This window comes from Branchiostoma lanceolatum, chromosome 5 (assembly GCF_035083965.1).
Source record: "Branchiostoma lanceolatum isolate klBraLanc5 chromosome 5, klBraLanc5.hap2, whole genome shotgun sequence".
In the NCBI taxonomy this organism is placed as follows: domain Eukaryota; kingdom Metazoa; phylum Chordata; class Leptocardii; order Amphioxiformes; family Branchiostomatidae; genus Branchiostoma; species Branchiostoma lanceolatum.
The window spans coordinates 20,038,727-20,057,643 of record NC_089726.1 but is presented as its reverse complement, the minus strand read 5'-3'; the positions used below and the strand labels follow the sequence as shown (position 1 = coordinate 20,057,643).

General features: G+C 42.2%; 1 protein-coding gene and 1 long non-coding RNA gene across 2 annotated transcripts; both read right to left on the bottom strand.

Annotated features, from left to right (window-relative positions):
* Window positions 1-4,162: 4,162 nt before the first annotated feature.
* Window positions 4,163-5,571, bottom strand: LOC136435649 (uncharacterized). The gene is made up of 2 exons (XR_010755875.1): window positions 5,155-5,571; window positions 4,163-4,918 (listed from the first exon to the last, which is right to left on the bottom strand). It is a non-coding gene; the product is annotated as an uncharacterized lncRNA (long non-coding RNA).
* A 1,928-nt stretch (window positions 5,572-7,499) lies between these two features.
* Window positions 7,500-11,651, bottom strand: LOC136435648 (zinc finger protein 678-like). Its single transcript, XM_066429299.1, has 2 exons — window positions 11,529-11,651; window positions 7,500-11,114 (listed from the first exon to the last, which is right to left on the bottom strand). Exon 2 carries the CDS (start codon window positions 11,105-11,107, stop codon window positions 9,473-9,475), a length of 1,635 nt encoding a protein of 544 aa, XP_066285396.1. The 5' UTR covers window positions 11,108-11,114; window positions 11,529-11,651; the 3' UTR covers window positions 7,500-9,472.
* Window positions 11,652-18,917: the final 7,266 nt, after the last annotated feature.

The window sequence follows — 18,917 nt, the reverse complement described above, 5'->3', positions numbered from 1 at the left end:
ATGGGATATACATTTTGCTTTAAGGTCTCATTTTTTGTAAGTTTTCAAACGTTTTTGTGTTAACATGCTAAGTTTCGTATGATATTAATAATGACTATTGTGTTTGGATCTTTTTTTCCTATAGAAGCAAAACAACAGAGACGGCTTAAGTTTCACTGACATCAGCATGACCGTTCTAGAGGTGGTATGAACGACTCGATTTCTTATCACTACATGTCTGCATAACATAAGCAAATATATCTGCTAGTAAACAAAACTTTATGTGTCTGTTTTTGGCAAAGCTGATTTGACACCGGGTAACCAGTTCCGACTCAGACGTTCGGATATCTGAAATCAACACGTGAAATCAAAGCAAATGTTTAAGATGCTTCGCACGCTGCAACAAAAGATGACAGACGCCATCTTGTTTCTTTATTATCTGTCAGTAGCAAGCGTTGTGCTACATGCGAACACTCTTATGGGAATAGGCGCTCCTCCTTTCTTTGTCTGCGACGGTTGCGAACTTGTCGACCTGCCTGTCATTCCAAACAACGAGAACATCTCAATGTTGATTCTCGAACGTAATAACATTACGGACATCTCGAAACTGCCTTACTTACCTGAGGTAGAGCACATTTGCATGAGCCATAATCTCATTACAACCATCCGCTGGTATTGGTTCAACAAAAACACGCCACGTTTGGTCTACTTGGATCTATCCTATAATCTGATCGCTCACGTTTCAGGAAGGCTAGATGTTAACATGATGCCAGATATTTCGCACATAGATTTCAGACACAACAGACTCTCCTCTTTTCCAGAGGATTCCTTCTCTTTCTCAACCGAAAATAAAGCGCATATCGATGTCTCCGAGAACCCGTTCCGTTGTGACAAGCAGTTGTGCTGGCTGTTGAACGAAGCACAGTGTCTACAAAGATGCTTGTTTGGATCGTGTGGCATTGCGATCTTTTTAGAAGGAGATTTTAAGCAATGTTGTCACAGCTGTCCGAATAGCTTCCTGCATTTCGGCTTCATGTTAAACAGTGCAAACTCGAGTTGCGCGAGCCCTAAGCATGTAGAGGGCCAGAGTATCCGTCATGTGCTAAATGGCACTTGCAACACCACTGTCGATGGCCCAAAATCAGGGCAGAACCGGAGTACAACGAGTCAACTGGGAATGAATGCAACAGCGACCATTGAAGAAGTGATGGCATCGTACAATTCAACCCCAAAGGCTCCTAGTGTCCCTTTCTCTTTATTCTCTGCAAGCACACAAATCATGTCGGTAGGCTACACGGCGTCCACGGTGAAAATGAAAGAAGAACAAGACAACACCAAAACAGTTGTTGGTGTTACCTTTGGAACCATACTCCTGATACTAGTACCCCTGTCAGCTTTGCTAACATTGTGGGCAAGGCGGCGACGAGCTCAACTCCAGAATGCTATGGCATTGCAGAGGGCGCTACAAGCTAGAAGTCAGACACTTGTTCAGAACCAAATGTACGCCGCAGTCGCTACAGATGTACTGCAGGTTATGCAAGCGGGACATGAGCTTATTCCAAACCGAATGTACGGCCGAAACCTACCAGACCAGAGCGCCTCTCGGGAAACGATGGCAAACCAAGCGGACTGTACAACGGTTGAACCGTATGCAGAAGCACGTTTATCACAGATTGAAGCCAGGATTGTGTTGTCAAATTTGCCGGACAGTGACCTCAAATAGATAACGCAATTACGGGCTAGGAATGTTTGTTTTTGGACTTGTATATATTGTCATTTTGTTTAGTTTTCATTTTATACTTGCTACATTTCATTATCATTGAAATATTTAATGGTATGATTATTTCCTCTCACATGTGTCCAGTTGAGTAATTTTCTGTGACTTTGTTAAATCAGCTTATTCCAAACAGAATGTACGGCCGAAACCTCCCGGACATCAGCTTATTCCAAGTACGGCCGAAAGCTCCCGCACCAGATTACGGCCTAGGATTGTTTGTTTTTGGACCTGTATATGTTGTCATTTTGTTTAGTTTTCATTTTATACTTGTTATATTCCATTTCAATATTTTCAGGTATGTTTATTTCATGTGTTCAGTTGATTTATTTTCTGTGACATTGTTAAATATTCCTGTTTTCCCTTTTGTTTAATTTCATGTGTTTCTGGCCCCATTGGATATCAGCTTATGGCCGAAGGGGCCACCCAGATGTTTAAACATTTAATAAATGAATGCGGATGTATAGCCTTTCAGGTGTTGCCCACTCGGTTACAGGGGTTCTGCGTTTTCTGTGGTATTTTTGAGAAATTAAATTGAAGTGTAGTCATGTGCAGGTTGATTTAGTAGGATTGTAGATTTTAAACATTGCGCCAAGTTAGTAGCAAACAGTCACTTCCGTCTCTCTGCAGTAGGCGTATATCGCTATTAGCGGTCTTCATTTTTTGTCTTTTTAACGTTGAGTGCTGTAACGCCGGGCGTCCCCTAACTTTGGCTGAATTTGTAATCGTCGAATTACGCCACCCTACTTAAAGCAAGGACCTCTTACTCTCGAATCGTCGTTGGCTCGCTCGCTTAGGGGCCCTGCTCTTTAGCCCCGGTAGACACGGTTCTGGTGCCGTCGCCACCAAAACAGCTTCATCCAATCAGAGGGTTTGCTAAACATCATCTCAAGCAAAAGCGCAAAGGACGCTGGGAAGCTATCAACCAATCAGGTTACGTCTCACATCGTTTCCTTAGGTTCAGAACAAATTAACCGCCAATTAAGGATAGCGCATTAATCATTCATGAGCAACTGTCAGTAACGGCGGCAGAACCGTGTCTAGCGTCGCTGAAGAGCAGGGCCCCTACGCGAGCGAGCCAACGAGGAATCGAGCGAAAGGGGTCCTGCTTTAAGGAGGGTGAATTACGCAAAAGCAGCCCACAGCTGTTGTCATCGAGTTATAACATACATACGAGGGTGAGTCGGTAAGTATTGCAAGTGGCTTCATAACAGGCTACTTTTTTCATCAAATGTTGTGGTAGATAACTGGAATTTCACACTGTGGCATTTGGAAGTTATGTGACAGAGAACATGGTTGAATATAAATCACGAGAATAAGGGCCTCATTTGCATAATATGTATTTCATGGTGATATGAGGTCTCCCAACTCTTCTTTGTTATCAATTCTTCAGCAAGACTTTCTGCTTCTCGGTGGTTCTCGGCTTTTTCTTGGTGGTGAAACGGGAAAGGAGATAAGATTGCATTTGAACAACAATATGTACAGACTTGGCCTTGATTCTTGGTCACTTTCGTCTCTCTGCAGGAGGCGTTTATCTCTATTTAATAGCTATCTTCAGTTTTGTTCTCTTTTGTCATTTTAACGTTGAGTGCACTGCACGAAATGGCCTCGTTTCCCGGCGTATACGTACCGGTATTTTTCTGTATTTTTGTCGGATACTGACGGATACTGACGGATACAGGCGGATTCGTGTAAGATATCCGACAATTTCCGCACCGGTATATGGAATATTTCCTGAAGAATCCGAAAGTACGGTATATTCGACGAATACGGAGCCGTACACTGCACGGAAATGCCACCGATCCTGACGGATATGAACAGGAAATTTTCTGTATTTTTGGCGGATACTGACAGATACAGGCGGATCCAACCTGACGGATCCGACTAAATGCGCACTGAGATATGGAATATTTCCGGAAGAATCCGAAAGTAAGGTATTTTCGACGAATACGGAGCCGTACACTGTACGGAAATGCCACAGATCCTGACGGATGCGCACAGGGATTTTTCTGTATTTTTGGCGGATACTGACGGATACTGACGAATCCAACCTAAGGGTTCCGAAAATTTCCGCACCGGGATCGGGAATATTTCCGGAGGAATCCGAAAATGAGGTATTTTCGACGGGTACGGATACGGAGCCGTACACTGTACGGAAATGCCAGAGATCCTGACGGATACGTACAGGAAGTTTTCTGTATTTTTTAAAAGAAAATTGCGGATACTGACGGATACAAGCGGACTGTGATCCGGAACCTCAGATCCGGAGGAATACAAAAATAGGAATTTTCGACGGATATGGGGCCGCACATTGCACGAAATTGCCCAAGATCCTGACAGATACGTACAGTATGTATTTGTCATGGATACAGACTGATCCAACATACAGACTTTCTACAATCTTTGACATATTGTGACTCTGAATATGTTTGTATTTGCCACGAATATGTACAAATCAAACACACAAAGTTTGATAGAATGGTTGATTATTCATAAATACGCGTGCATTCTTAATTTAACGAATTATTATTCAATGACAGGAAGTTTTGGGAAAGCCTGAATGTAACATCATTTCATATTTCAACATATATGCATTTCTAAGTTCAAAAACTATCAAATACAATACGGAAGTTCTATGTGGCTAAATAATCCATTTCGTTTAAGACAGGCCGAGGGACTCAAAGCACCTCTGCATATGCAGGTTAATGTCGGTAAATTGGGGTTGTGTAAGCACAATTGTTATAAAATGTATTACAATTAACAACCATCACATCATGGTGGTAATATTTACTGCCGTATAGTGCACTTGGACCAAAAATTTCTACATGTTCTACATATTCTACTAAAGTAATGAAAGCCTTATTTGTGGCCAGTTCTTCGTCTAAAAGATATCAGATACAAATGATTTCAAATACAGAGGTTGAAAATAGAAACTTCAAAGTAACATTATACTGTCTGAAAAACTCCCATGATCACACGCCACATTTTACACGTAAGTAGTATATGCCGTGGAACTGCATGTGTATAATCGTCCTCTCCCCATTCTCTGACTACATCTGAGTTCACTTCTTCCATGCACTCTTGGTAAGGTACAGGCAAGGCTGATTTCTCCTGTATCTAGCATGTTGGACTCAGCTTGGAGTTCATCTTGTGATGAACCAGTTCCTATATGATAAAACCAAATGATGAATAAATATCAATTCACATACTTAGTATTTAAGTAACATGTCACATGATTTTGACATAACTGTGATCAAGGAGGTTATATAGACTATATAACCTCCTTGCTGTGATGGGCTTCGTTTCATCACAGCAGCTAACAAAAAACAAGGGACAATGGGTATCCATCATGCCTGTCTCAGCTAACATTGAAGTGTACCGATGATGGACTTAAGCCTTACCGAAGGAGCCTGAGGTACTCTGAGTATCTGACAGCTGATTGCTTTGTTCCAAGCCAAGCTAAGGTCCTCACAACATGTGCTGCATTTGTGAAGGAAGTATCTGCCGATGCTGTATAGGATATATATATATAAAGGGAAACAATGACAAATATTAAACATATCACATAATCACATTTGTAAAAAATGAATCTGGCATCGTTTAATTGAATACGTAAAACTTACATTCATAACTTGAATATGATATTGATCAAACATGTACAGCTATAACTGAATGCAATAATCACTGAAACACACTACTACCTCCACATAAGTTCCAGCTCACTATCCACAAACTGTGGGACCTTTGTGGGACAAATACTTATGACATTCTCTTCCGTTACAGGATATCTTTAATTATCTTTCCCTCAACCGCTTGCTATGTTGCATCTGGAACGTTAACCAGACACAGATGTCTGTTGACCATTGGCAACAACGAACAAATTGAAAGCTATAAATTTCCTAGATCCTAACGGTGTAGAAGTGCAGGTCGACTGGACAATTCTTATTGTCATGCAAATGCGATGATATGTCAAGCCACAATAGGAGGATAACTTACGTTCAAACTAGTTAGAAACAGGAATTTTCCAATTTGTACTTACCAAAGGGCAGTCCCTCTAAATGATGAATCGACTCCCTACCAACTTTATAAGGGGGAGGGGGGCGACGAATATTGCATGCACGAAGAAGACTACTTCGCAATGCCGCGCGTTTGAGTTTACACCGAATCCCCTTCGACTCTCAAGTCACTAAAAATCACTGGTCGACCATGGTAGACTCTGACGATGCCATGTTAAGCACAGAGAGTGATGAAACGCCGTTCTTGTCTCCGTGCTGTTCACCGACAAAACCGTTTCTCGCGCCTGACGTCATGACACGCAGTGTCTTGTGGGAGATTGGACACGAATCCGTATTACGGATACGTCAGGATTTGTCGGAATTGTTGGATCTGAGGTGCATCGGATCCAATCGGAAACGTTCCGTATCTGCTATGATGCACGATTGCGGATCCGCTGGATTTTTCAGGATCTGAGATCATGCCGTGCAGTGTGTATTTGTTGGTTAGGATCCGAAGCAACTACCGACAAACAAACAATCCGATTATCTCTGCCATATTGACAAATATCTGAAAACGAAGGATCCGCGCAAATATCCTCAGGTATCCGAGGCGCATCACGGATCCAGACGTATACGGCGTCGGAATTGTCAGATCTGAGCTGTACCTGGTATTTGTCTGAATTTGCTCGGAAACGTTCCGTATCTGTACCCGAAACGTATGAAGGATCCAGACGTATACGCGGCGCCGGAATTTTTGTCGGATCTGAGGTGCATCGGATTCAATCCGAAACGTTCCGTGTCTGCTATAATGCGTAATTCCGATCTGCTGGATTCGTCAGGAAATGAGATCATGCCGTGCCGTGTGTATTCATTCGTAAGGATCCGAAACAACTACCGACATACAAACAATCCGAACATTCCAAATATTAAAAAAACGAGGGATCCGCACAAATATTTTCGGGTATCCGAGGCGCATCACGGATCCAGAGGAATACGGCGTCGGAATTGGTCGGATCTGCGGGCACCTCAGTATCCGAATAGTGAACTGGGATTTTTCCGGATTCGCTCGGAAACGCCATGAGGCCCGATTCCGGATACGTCGGATCCGTCAGGATACGTGGCCATTTCGTGCAGTGGTGGTGTAACGTCGGGCATCCCGTCGAAACTTTGGCTGAATTTGTAATCGTCGAATTACTAAAACGTAGGCCACATCTGTTGTCATCGAGCACGTACATACGTGGGTAAGTTTTGCAAGTGACTTCATAACAGGCGCATTGCTTCCTACGGACTAACTAGGGTGTGGTCAGCTTGAAATCAGCTCTATCATGAAAATTTGAACAACAAACTGAGACAGTTAAGTCCCAGACGATATGTGTCTTTGTATTTGTGACAAAATTTAACTCATTAGATCGACAAATGAGCCTGTTATGAAGCAAAAGGCAAAACTTATTGACTCACCCTTGTACATGCATCTGTTCAATCAGCCGTAAACAAAGTGCATGCAACAGCTGTAGTATGAATCAATTAAGGGTTAATGACCCGCCCCGAGGTGTATATGGTGTCATAACGCCTGGTCATGTGCTATAACCACCGAATAAAACCACCAAGTGAGCGAAGCGAACGAGTTGGTTTTATGAGGTGGTTATAGCACATGACCAGGCGTTATGACACCATATACACCGAGGAACAGGCGGGTCATTAACGTTATTATCACATAGCCTATCCAAACTGACCCATATAAGAGAGACAAATTTCTGTATAATACATAGATTCTTTATTTAATACTATACATGTAAAATCAATCCATTGTACATATGATCTTCATATAATCCAATGTAAACAAGCGGTGACTTGTCTTCGAGCCCACACGGTTATAAATTGACAGGTTGTTAGACGCCTAGGTGTGGTAAGAATCGTACATGTTTACCTCCCCTTTGCCGCAAGTTGTAGTTTCCCCGGATAATTATTACTCAAGCCGGAAAAAAAAATCCCACAGAAGCGTACACATATCGAGCCAAGATCATTGTAGGTACAAACCTGTAAGAATTTGGGCGATTTTGACCGTAATTCTTTCGATGCCAACACATCGGTTTCGGGAAGTTACGTGTTCGTGACTTGGGCCATGGGGAGGGGGGCGTTTGTTTTTAACAAGACGACATCACTTTGCCAGTAACATTTTTAATTTTCGTCAGGTAAAACCCCTCAGAAACGTGAACATACCGGTCTGGGGTCCTCTTGGGTAGAAACGTAGGAGGTTTCATGGGCGATTTCTTTGTCTGCCATGATTTGCTACTTCGGGAAATACAATGTGATGAGTGGGGAGGGGACTCTGTGTGCCCGCTGCTTCTTGTTGGTCACACTCGTCAGCTTCCTTGCCCCTCAACCGCTGAAGTATGTTCCTGGGCGTCTTCCCCAACTTCCCATGACCCGAAAACTGACTCTAAGTCGGCGTCTGACAGTTCCTCGACGAAAAACTGTGGTACTCTTATGGCGGACGTTCGAACGCGTTCTGCGAACGATCGTTTGGGCCGGTTCCACTTTGACGGCGGGGGTGTGAAAAATATTGTTCTTAGTCCTTTCCGTTTGAATTGTACTTGAATTGAATTTTTTTCCTTTTTTCATGAATTCTTCATGTATTCTTAGGACATTTGGGGGAATTTTAAGACAATAAAGATATTTACAACAAGGTTAAGAAAAAGATTCATCAAAAAGATACCCCCATCTACAAAATGCAACGGTTTTGTTATGGCATGACGTCAATAAGTGGTGTGTTATGGCGTGATAACAGACCACTTATTGTGGGCAATGGAGGCTTCTGATTGGTCGACACCATCTGGCCATGTGATAATAGTATTTATTGCATACTCCTAGATCCTGCCCAAAGGGATAGATGAACAGATGACCACCCAAATGTTAAAACCTAATTACTAAAATTTATGTACTTATAGTTTCTTCTATACAATATCAGGTTACAATGAGATAGGGCTAATAGTTGGATATAATATTTTTTCTAATAGCAAAGCAATCTCTTGTGCACCTATTTTTGACAATTAAAGTTGTCACATCTAAATATACATGTTAAACAATGCTTATGGCATCCAGTGTCTTGACATCCATCCTACTTGATATATGCATGACATATAATAAATATGACAGTGAACTTGATTTCTATGTATGACATAAGGGTATAGTACACTGACTGACTACTACCTGTAGTCATATTTCAACTGCTTCTCTCCAGGCGCTTGCTCTTCTCCGTGTTTTGGGAGAGGTGAGACCTGTCAGCGTTTAGCAAAGAGGCTTTGCGAAGCTTTCTTGCATCTATTTATTTATTAAGATTTACTAAATTTTGTAGAGTGATTGACATAACAGGTGACCATCATATTTTCAAGATGTTAACCAAGAGACCTGTCTGTAAGGTTTGAAACTTTGATCCACCCACATCGGGAAGGATCCCTACTCTTCTCGATAAGTGTGGTGGGTTCTTTAATCAACGTGCTCGAGGTGTGGCTATCCTCAAACACGGGGCCTCCATTTAACGTCCTATCCGAGGGACGTCCCTAGCAAGGTACTCACTTAAGGGAAGTGAGGAAAGTGGTGTAAAGCTCCTTAAAGGGCACAACATCGGGGCATGCCACTTAAATCGAAGAGTATTCACAAAGGAGTGGTCATACTTAGGCCCTGTCCTAAAAAAAAAACTACCTCCCTTCCTAGCCGAAGAGTATTAAAACTGGTCATACTCAAGTTGCTTTGTATGTATCAACTTCATATGACTTGTGAGACCAGACCTGAAAGATGACCTGTAGCCACACTGGTCACACATATAGGGCTTCTCACCGGTGTGTTTAACCATGTGTTTCGAGAGGTTTCCTTTCCATATACTGCGATAGTCACACAGGTCGCACTTGTGTGGCTTCTCTCCTGTATGTAGTTTCAAGTGGTGAGTGAGTTGGGACTTGTGAGCTGTCCTGAACCCGCACGTTTCACACATGTACTGTTTCTCACCAGTGTGTTTAGCCATGTGTGTCCTCAGGCTATCCTTCCGCGGAGTGCAAAAGTCACACACAACACACTTGTAGGACTTAAGTACATGGAGCTTTTCCATGCCTTGGTCACACTTTAGTGGCTCTCCTTTTGTATGCAACTTTACATGATTGGAGAAGTTAGACTTGGTAGCTGTCCTGAAGCCACACACCTCACACATGAAACGTTTCTCACCGGTGTGTTTAGTAGCCATGTGTCTGTCAAGGTGTCCTTTCTGGTTGGCTGAGTAGTCGCACTGGTCACACCTGTACTGTCTCTCTGATTTATGTATTTTCCTATGTCTGGAAAGGTGACACTTGTAAGCTGTCCTGAACCCGCACTCCTCACACGCGTAGGGTTTCTCACCAGTGTGCTTAGCCACGTGTGAATCAAAGTACTGCTTCCAAGCTGTGCAAAAATCGCACTGGTTACACTTATACGGCTTCTCTCCTGAGTGTATTGTCCTATGTCTAGATAGGCTGGAACTAGTTGCTGATTTGAATCCACATTCCTCACACATGTAGGGTTTCTCACCAGTGTGTTTAGCCTTGTGCAAATCTAAGTATTCCTTCCAAGCTGTGCGAAAGTTGCACTGGTCACATTTGTGGGGCTTATTTCTGGAGTGTACTTTCTTATGACTAGATAGCCTGGACTTACTTGCAGTTTCGTATCCGCACTCTATACAAATGTAGGGTTTCTCACCGGTGTGTTTAGCCATGTGCATATCCAAACATAGTTTCCAAGGTGACGAATAGTCGCACTGATCACACTTGTACGTCTTCTTCGGTTTTGTTTGGAGGTGTGATTCGTTAGCTCTCCCGTACGGTTTCTCTTTGGTATGTGTCTTCAGATGTCGGGAAAGATGTGACTTATTAGGTGTCTTATATTCACACTCTACACAGATGTGGGGTTTGTGGGGTTCTTCATCAGTGTGGTTGGCTATGTCAGTTTCCTGTGTGTGTTTTCTGCGCTGGTTCATCCACTGTTTCTTCATATGTTGGGAGAGGATGGACCTCTTAGATATCTTAGGCTCTACACTGGTGTTGGGTTCTTCCTTAATGTAGTTAGCTGCGTCAGTTATCTGCCGAGACATAACAGCTCCAAACTGGTTGTTTGCGTGCAACGCTTCTCCCATATGGATATTTTCATCTCTGTGGACCTCAGTTCTATCTCCATCCTCCCCATGTAGGTAGTGTTCCTCACCTTTGTGTATTGACATATTTTGTACACTTAACTCATCCTGACAGTTCGTTACGTCAGCCGTTGGGTTGACTTTCAGCAGTTGGCTATTGTCCCGAGGAACGTCGGTTGGAGACCCACAACTCGAGGATGCCATGTCAGCTCTGTGGTGGAAAGGTGGTGATTTCAGTATGCATGTCCAGAACTTTCACGAACAGTATACATACCCTAACTGTACATACCAAAGTTAATTCCTTTGAAATGTTTGGAATTCTAGTGAGTGAACAAAATAGGATTTAGGCTCACCCCAGTGGCGTCACCAATAAGTAAAAAAAAAATGTTACAACTTAAACTACCTATTCAATGCAGTGTAACGTTAAGTCTATTCAGGAATATAGAGGGCAAGTCTATTTGGTACAGTAACGTTATTATAGGTACTGTACAATAATTTGATGCTCCGGACTTACCGTATAGTTTTTCGACCTGCAGCTGTACATAAAATGATAGTATTTTCGCGGTACGAATACCAAGAATTAGCCTGGATTACTTTAAAAAAGTGAAACAAGGTCGTTACCTACCAAATCCCCAGCTGAATCTGTTACAGCACTAGCAGAAACGACTAGAAGTCTGGAAGAACTAAATAAAAGAACGTCGGCTGGAATCAAAATGGCGGACGGAAATATCCGACCTCTGACCTAGAGTCAAAGGGTAACCAAAACACCTGATTACCAGATTTTTCGTCGTCGAACAATACAACCATAGGCTGGAAGCCTCGGAGGGAGTGTTTGTATTATATCTCTATACCGTATATATACCGGAATATCGACGAAAGCGGTGTTTGTATCATATATATATATACCGGAATATCAGCGAAAGCGGGTGGGCGCCGAGCAAATCGAGGAATGAGATATCGCGCAAAGGACGACAGGGGGGGGGGGGGTGGTTCGCTGTCGGGAGTATTTGCATAACTATCGGGAATACATATCAATAATATACAAGAGTTGGAAGACCTCATATCTCCATGAAATATATATTATGCAAATTAGGCCCTAATTCTCATAATCTATATTCAACCATGTCCACTGTCACATGACTTCCAAATGCCACAGTATGAAATTCCAGTTTAATATCTACCACAACATTTGATGAAAAAAATCAGCCTGTTATGAAGCCACTTACAAAAAGTACTGACTCACCCTCGTATGTATGTTATCACTCGATGACATCAGATGTGGCCTGTTTTTGCGTAATTCACCCTCCTGAAAGCAGGACCCCTATCGCTCGATTCGTCGTTGGCTCGCTCGCATAGGGGCCCTGCTCTTCAGCGACGGTAGACACGGTTCTGGCGCCGTTACTGACAGTTGCTCATGAATAATTAATGAGCTATCCTTATTTGGCGGTTAATTTGTTCTGAACCTAGACCTAAAGTAACCGTGAGACGTCACCTGATAGGTTGATAGCTTCCCAGCGTCCTTTGCGCTTTTGCTTGAAATGATATTTAGCAAAGCCTCTGATTGGCTGAAGCTGTTTTGGTGGCGATGGCGCCAGAACCAGTGTCTACCGGGGCTAAAGAGCAGGGCCCCTAAGCGAGCGAGCCAACGACGAATCGAGCGATAGGGGTCCTGCTTTAAGGAGGGTGGCGTAATTCGACGATTACAAATTCAGTCAAAGTTAGGGGACGCCCGGCGTTACAGCGCTCAACGTTAAAAAGACAAAAAATGAAGATAGCTAATAGAGATATACGCCTACTGCAGAGAGACGGAAGTGACTGTTGGCTGCTAACTTGGCGCAACGTTTAACATCTATAATCCGACTAAATCAACCTGCACTTCAATTTAATTTCTCAAAAATACCACAGAAAACGCAGAACCCCCTGTAACCGAGTGGGCAACACCTGATAGGTTATACATCCGCATTTATTCATTTGATCTTTAAACATCTAGGTGGCCCCTTCAGCCATAAGCTGATTTCAAAGGGGGCTCAGAAACACATGGAATTTAATAAATTGGAAAACACGGAAATATTTAATAATGTCACAGAAAATAGCCCAACTGAACATATATGAGGAAAAAACCATACCTGAAAATATTTCAATGACAATGAAATGATATATAACAATTCTAAAATCAAATCTAAACAAAATGACATTATATACAGGTCCAGAAACAAACAGTCCGAGGCCGTAATCCAATATTCAAAGTCCAAAAAACGATCTAGGTCAGGTTTCGTGGGAGGTCAGAGGCCTGTTAAGCATTGCTGTTTTAAAGTGCTTTACTGTTTGTAGCTGCCTTGGCTTTTTTTAGCTGGAATGATTGAAATATTTGACATCTACTCACATATACTTAATGGTGAGAATAACTATTAAAGGAACTCAGAGCATTGTATTAGGCTTGAAAATTGGAAATATTCTAGTTCTTTAATCTTTATGAAATTTAAATTTAATGCCACTGTTTACCACATTTACAAGCGGATTTCTTATCAAAAGTGCTCAAAAGCGGCACAAAAATAAGCTACATGGTGATATTATAGTTTCATACGCCTAGTGTAAATAGACCGATACCATAGCCCCGCCCACCTCCATCAAAACGCAGGAATGCAAAATGAAAACATAAAAATTCAAAAATGTGACGGACATGTAGTCACTCTTTCATTGGTCGTACCGCTAATATAATTGTGACGGACGGTCAGGATTAGTCTATTAGGGCTTAAATTTTCTACAGTTCTCACCACATAGCGGTATTGCATCTTTGCTCCTTTAATGTCGATATGCAATGATATAGTGTTATTGAAACTTACTATGTATAGGAATGACTAGAAATTGGAATTTTTTATTCAAGTATCATGCCTCGTAAAATGCTCTGGATGCCTTTAACGAGCACATCAAACGGTCTCTTTCAAATTTTTTGATTGGTTCGTTCCGTTCCGTGGCACGACAACTGAGCACCTGGTAAACAAAGACTTAAATGTGTTTAGTCTACTTTCAAAATCGATGCTGGATTTTGCAATATAACGAGGGTATCAGAATATTGACGATACTGTACTTTCGAATCGTACACGCTTTTTTACAAAATTTTGGCGACATTACTGACTTCAAATGATGTCTTTGAAAAAATGCGGGATGGCATATAAACTAGTATTGACAATTTTTTGGGTCAACTTTTTGGAATTTTTCGAATATCTGAGCACACCTCTGGTCTTCTACATGATAACCGATGCCCTAAATACACAGAGTACGTGACCTTACGGAATTATGGTAAAGGTAATTGGCAGTCTGTAACGTTCCCCGTCCCGGTTCAATGAATGAAATTTCGGATTACATAGTCTCTAGTTGATCATCGCTGTGAGCGGTCGCGGCCAGCTGCTGCATGCTTGTTTGAGGCTGTTCCGTGTTCTCTTCGTGGAGATGGCCGGGATCAGCACCGCCATATTGTTAATTCTGAGCAACGGGTCAAAGGTAGTCAGCAGTCTGTAACGTCCCCCGTCCCGGTTCAATGAATGAAATTTCATATTACTTAGTCTCCAGTTGATCATCGCTGTCAGCGGTCGCGGTCAGCTGCTACATGCTTGTTTAAGGCTGTTCCGTGTACTCTTCGTGGAGATGGTCGGGAGCATCACCGCCATATTCTCCGGATCCCTGCACTGTCGTGACTCTTGCAGCGATGTCTGATAATCCTATTTCCGCGTATGGTTCAACACCAGTACACCCAAGTTCATTCGGAATCGTCTCATACCTTCCCTCTTCGTTCACATAATGGTGCTCGCGATGTGCCTCCACTATCTGCCTTGCAGAGTGCACGTCATCTTTGACATAAGTGTATGTGTGTGTGTTTTCCTCACGCCTTAGACATTGGACACCGAAATCCTGGCTTGTAATAGCTTCGATACGTGACAGACGTGCTTCTGCATACGATTCAACCGTTATACATTCAGCTTGGTTTGCCATCATTTCCTGGGGGTCGCTCTGGTCCGGTATACGTAGGTCTCGGCCGCCGTACATTCGGTTTGGAATAAGCTGATGTCCCGCTCGCATTACCTGCAGTACATCTGTAGCGACTGCGGCGTACATTTGGTTCTGAACAAGTGTCTGACTTCTAGCTTGTAGCGCCCTCTGCAATGCCATAGCATTCTGGAGTTGAGCTCGTCGCCGCCTTGCCCACAATGTTAGCAAAGCTGACAGGGGTACTAGTATCAGGAGTGTGGTTCCAAAGGTAACAGCAACAACTGTTTTGGTATGGTCTTGTTCTTCTTCCTTTTTCATTTTCACCGTGGAGGATGCCGTGTTACCTACCGACACGACCTGGGTGCTTGCAGAGAATGAAGAGATGAGGACACTAGCAGCCTTTGTGGTTGAATTGTACGATGCCATCGCTGTTGCATTCATTCCTGGTTTACTCGTTGTGCTCCGGTTCTGCCCTGATTTTGTGCCATCGACAGTGGTGTTGCAAACGCCCTTTAGGCCCTGACCGATACTCTGGCCCTCAACATGCTTAGGGCTCGCGCAGCTGTTCCATTTTTCACTGTCTAACATGAAGCCGAAATGCAGGAAGCTATTCGGGCAGCTTTGACAACATTGCTTAAAATCTCCTTCTAAAAAGGTCGCAATGCCACACGATCCAAACAAACATCTTTGTAGACACTGTGCTTCGTTCAACAGCCAGCACAACTGCTTGTCACAACGGAACGGGTTCTCGGAGACATCGATATGCGCTTTATTTTCGGTTGAGAAAGAGAAGGACTCTTCCGGAAAAGAAAAGAGCCTGTTGTGGCTGAAATCTAAGTGCGAAATATCTGGCATCAAATTAACATCCAGCCTTCCTGAAACGTGAGCGATCTGATTATAAGAGAGATCCAATTCGACCAATCGTGGCGTGTTGTTGTTGAACCAATGCCAGCGGATTGTTGTGATAAGATTATGGCTCATGCAAATGTGCTCGACTTTAGGTAAGTAAGGCAGTTTCGAGATGTCCTTAATGTTGTTCCGTTCGAGAATCAACACTGTGATGTTCTCGTTGTTTGGAATGCCAGGCAGGTCGACAAGTTCGCAACCGTCACAGACAAAGAAAGGAGGAGCGCCTATCCCCATAAGAGTGTTTGCATGTAGCACAACGCTTGATACTGACAGGTAATAAAAAAACAAGAAGGCGTCCGTCATCTTTGGTTGCAATATGCGAAACATCTTGAAAATTTGCTTTTATTTCACGTGTCGATATCAGATATCCGAACGTCTGAGTCGGAACTGGTTACCCGGTGTCAAATCAGCTTTGCCAAAAACAGGCACATAAAGTTTTGTTTGCTAGCAGATATCTTTGGTTATGTTATGCAGACATGTAGTGATACGAAATCGAGTCGTTCATACCACCTCTAGAACGGTCATGCTGATGTCATTTTAACTTATGCCGCCTCTGTTGTGTTGCTTCTATAAGGAAAAATAAGAGCCAAACATATTAGCCATCATCAATATCATACATCAACATGATTATGTTAACACAAAACCGTCTGAAAATTTTGATTGATCGTATCTCATTTGCCACTTTATCTTTTGTCTTGATATTGTACATTATCATAATGCTTACGCAATACCCTGTATAAAGCACAATGTATATCCCATGTACTATAATGATACTGATAGGTTTGTGCGATTAACATTACGGCTAGTTTTATGAGCCAAACAAGTATATTCTTTCTACTAATCCACAAAATTACCAATGCCCGTCATCACACAGATTTAAAGAAATGATCATTACAAATAAGGTATCATTTTTAAAGTTTTCAATTTCAAACCAAAACAATGGAAATGTAGTCGACTGAATCTGATTTTGCAAATTACTATTGTCAGGTTCATTGCGCACTAAAAGCTATTATGTACAACAACTGTTGTTATTATGTTTGTAAACTTCACTTCGAATGACATCAAGAAAATTTGGGCAACCCTGGCATGTAAATATGTTGTACATGCATGCCAAACCAATAAATAGATAAATAAATAAAAATCAAGAAAATTTAGATACATGAAAACAGCTAAAAGCAAGATACATGACATAAATGTATACCTTTTCCGGATAAGCGATGCTTTTGGGCGGTATGCACTGGTATCCAGGACCAAAGGTTACTTTCCAAAGCAGTACGTTCAATAAGTGCCGTAGATACTATCCCGTTGTTATTATCGCCTTTTTTCGTGAGATTATCTGAAGAGAGTCTAAACCACTCCATCATCATATTGTCGTGAGAGTGTCACGGACATCACCCTCCTCCTCCAGTCCTCCCTGTCCTCCATTGCTCTAGGTAGTTCTTCTAAATTGCAGCCTGCATCCTCACACAGCTGCTGTATGTAGGTTGTGCGAGGCCTGCCTACACTTGCATGTCCATGTTTTGGTGCCCACAAAAGAACGTCGCTGGTGATCTCTTCCTTACACCTTCAGGAATGACCAGCGGAACGTAGTCTCCTCTAACAGATGACCACTCCACGTTATGAAAAAAGAGGGCCAATGATGATACATGTATAACCGCCGTGTCGTCCTAATGACAAATGTGGCACCGTTTATAAGAGAATTGTGTGATTTTCTGCCTTTTTATGTATTTCTGTATCTCTTCAATATTGAATAAAAGTGATGATGAGTCTGGATGCTGCGGGCACCGTGCGGATATTACACATTTCCCAAATTCCTGAGTGTCCTGGTCAACAAAATAACATCCTGTTTTTGTCAAAGGTTGTGGATGAGAAAAATGCCAATTTCCCAAATCTCATACCTTAGTGGCTGGCATTTATTGTTACAGACTGTGCATGATTGTTTTGATCGTCTGTTTGTTTGTTTGTTTGTTTGTTTGTCTGTTGCTTCTTTCATCACAGAGGGAGGTAAAATGGAAAGTTCGACTTTGTTACATTTTAGCAGATATCTCTTGTTTTTAGGTAATTGTTGATATACTTGTTTTTACCATACAATTAAAAAGTAACGCTGATGTTGAGTCTTACATTTATTTTGACACTAACACTGATTTTGACACTAACACTGATGTTCACACTAGCACTGATTTTATTTTACACTAACACTGATGCTGCCACTAACACTACCTTTTACACCAACACTGATTTTTACATTATTAATTCAATATTCAACATCACTAGGAAACAAGAAGACGTAGAACCCATGTTTTAGATCATAGTATTACAGGTCTTGTCACTATGTGTACTTTATCACTACTTTTTCCTTTGCACCGAATATGCATGGGTGTACGATAAAAGATTTTATCATCTACCAAACGTATGAGCCTTTTTATGTGTCCGTTAGTTAAAATCCCCCCACACCACTGGCAATGGACTAGTGTGTTTAACTTCCATACTGTTTCAGAAGTATGTACCATTTTTATTTGTCTTTGGTATGACTCAATGCGCCTCTTGTCCATAGGTGTCCTATCTGGGCACGAACTCGGGCCTTCTGGTTCCAAGTGATTTGAACCAGACTGTGGTAAGTGACAGAAGCGCAGACCACTACACCACAGAAACACCCCCATGTGTCCGTATCTCTTCAATTTTAAATAAAAATGATGATGAGTCGGGATGCTGTGGGCACCGTGCGGAGATTACAAATTTCCTACATTCCTGAGTGTCCCGGTCAACAAAATAACATCCTGTTTTTGTCAGACGGTTGCGGAAGAAGAAAATACCAATTTCCCAACAACATGTCATACCTTTGTGGCTTGCAATCAATGCTACACAATGTGGATGATTGTTGCGCCAAAAGTAGTTATTCAAGCAAGTGGATAAAATTTTGAAACAGTCAGAGGTTTCAGACAGAATCCGCTGTCTTTCGCCAGTGACTAAGGATAGGACTGAGAACACCAGGTTTTATACCAAAACTCTGAATAGATATGTTAATGGGGTTAAAACAATTTAAGATGTCTTGACGTAGTCTTCAAAACAAGATTAAATCAAGACAAGGTTGCTGTATGAAACGTCTGACTGTTTCAAC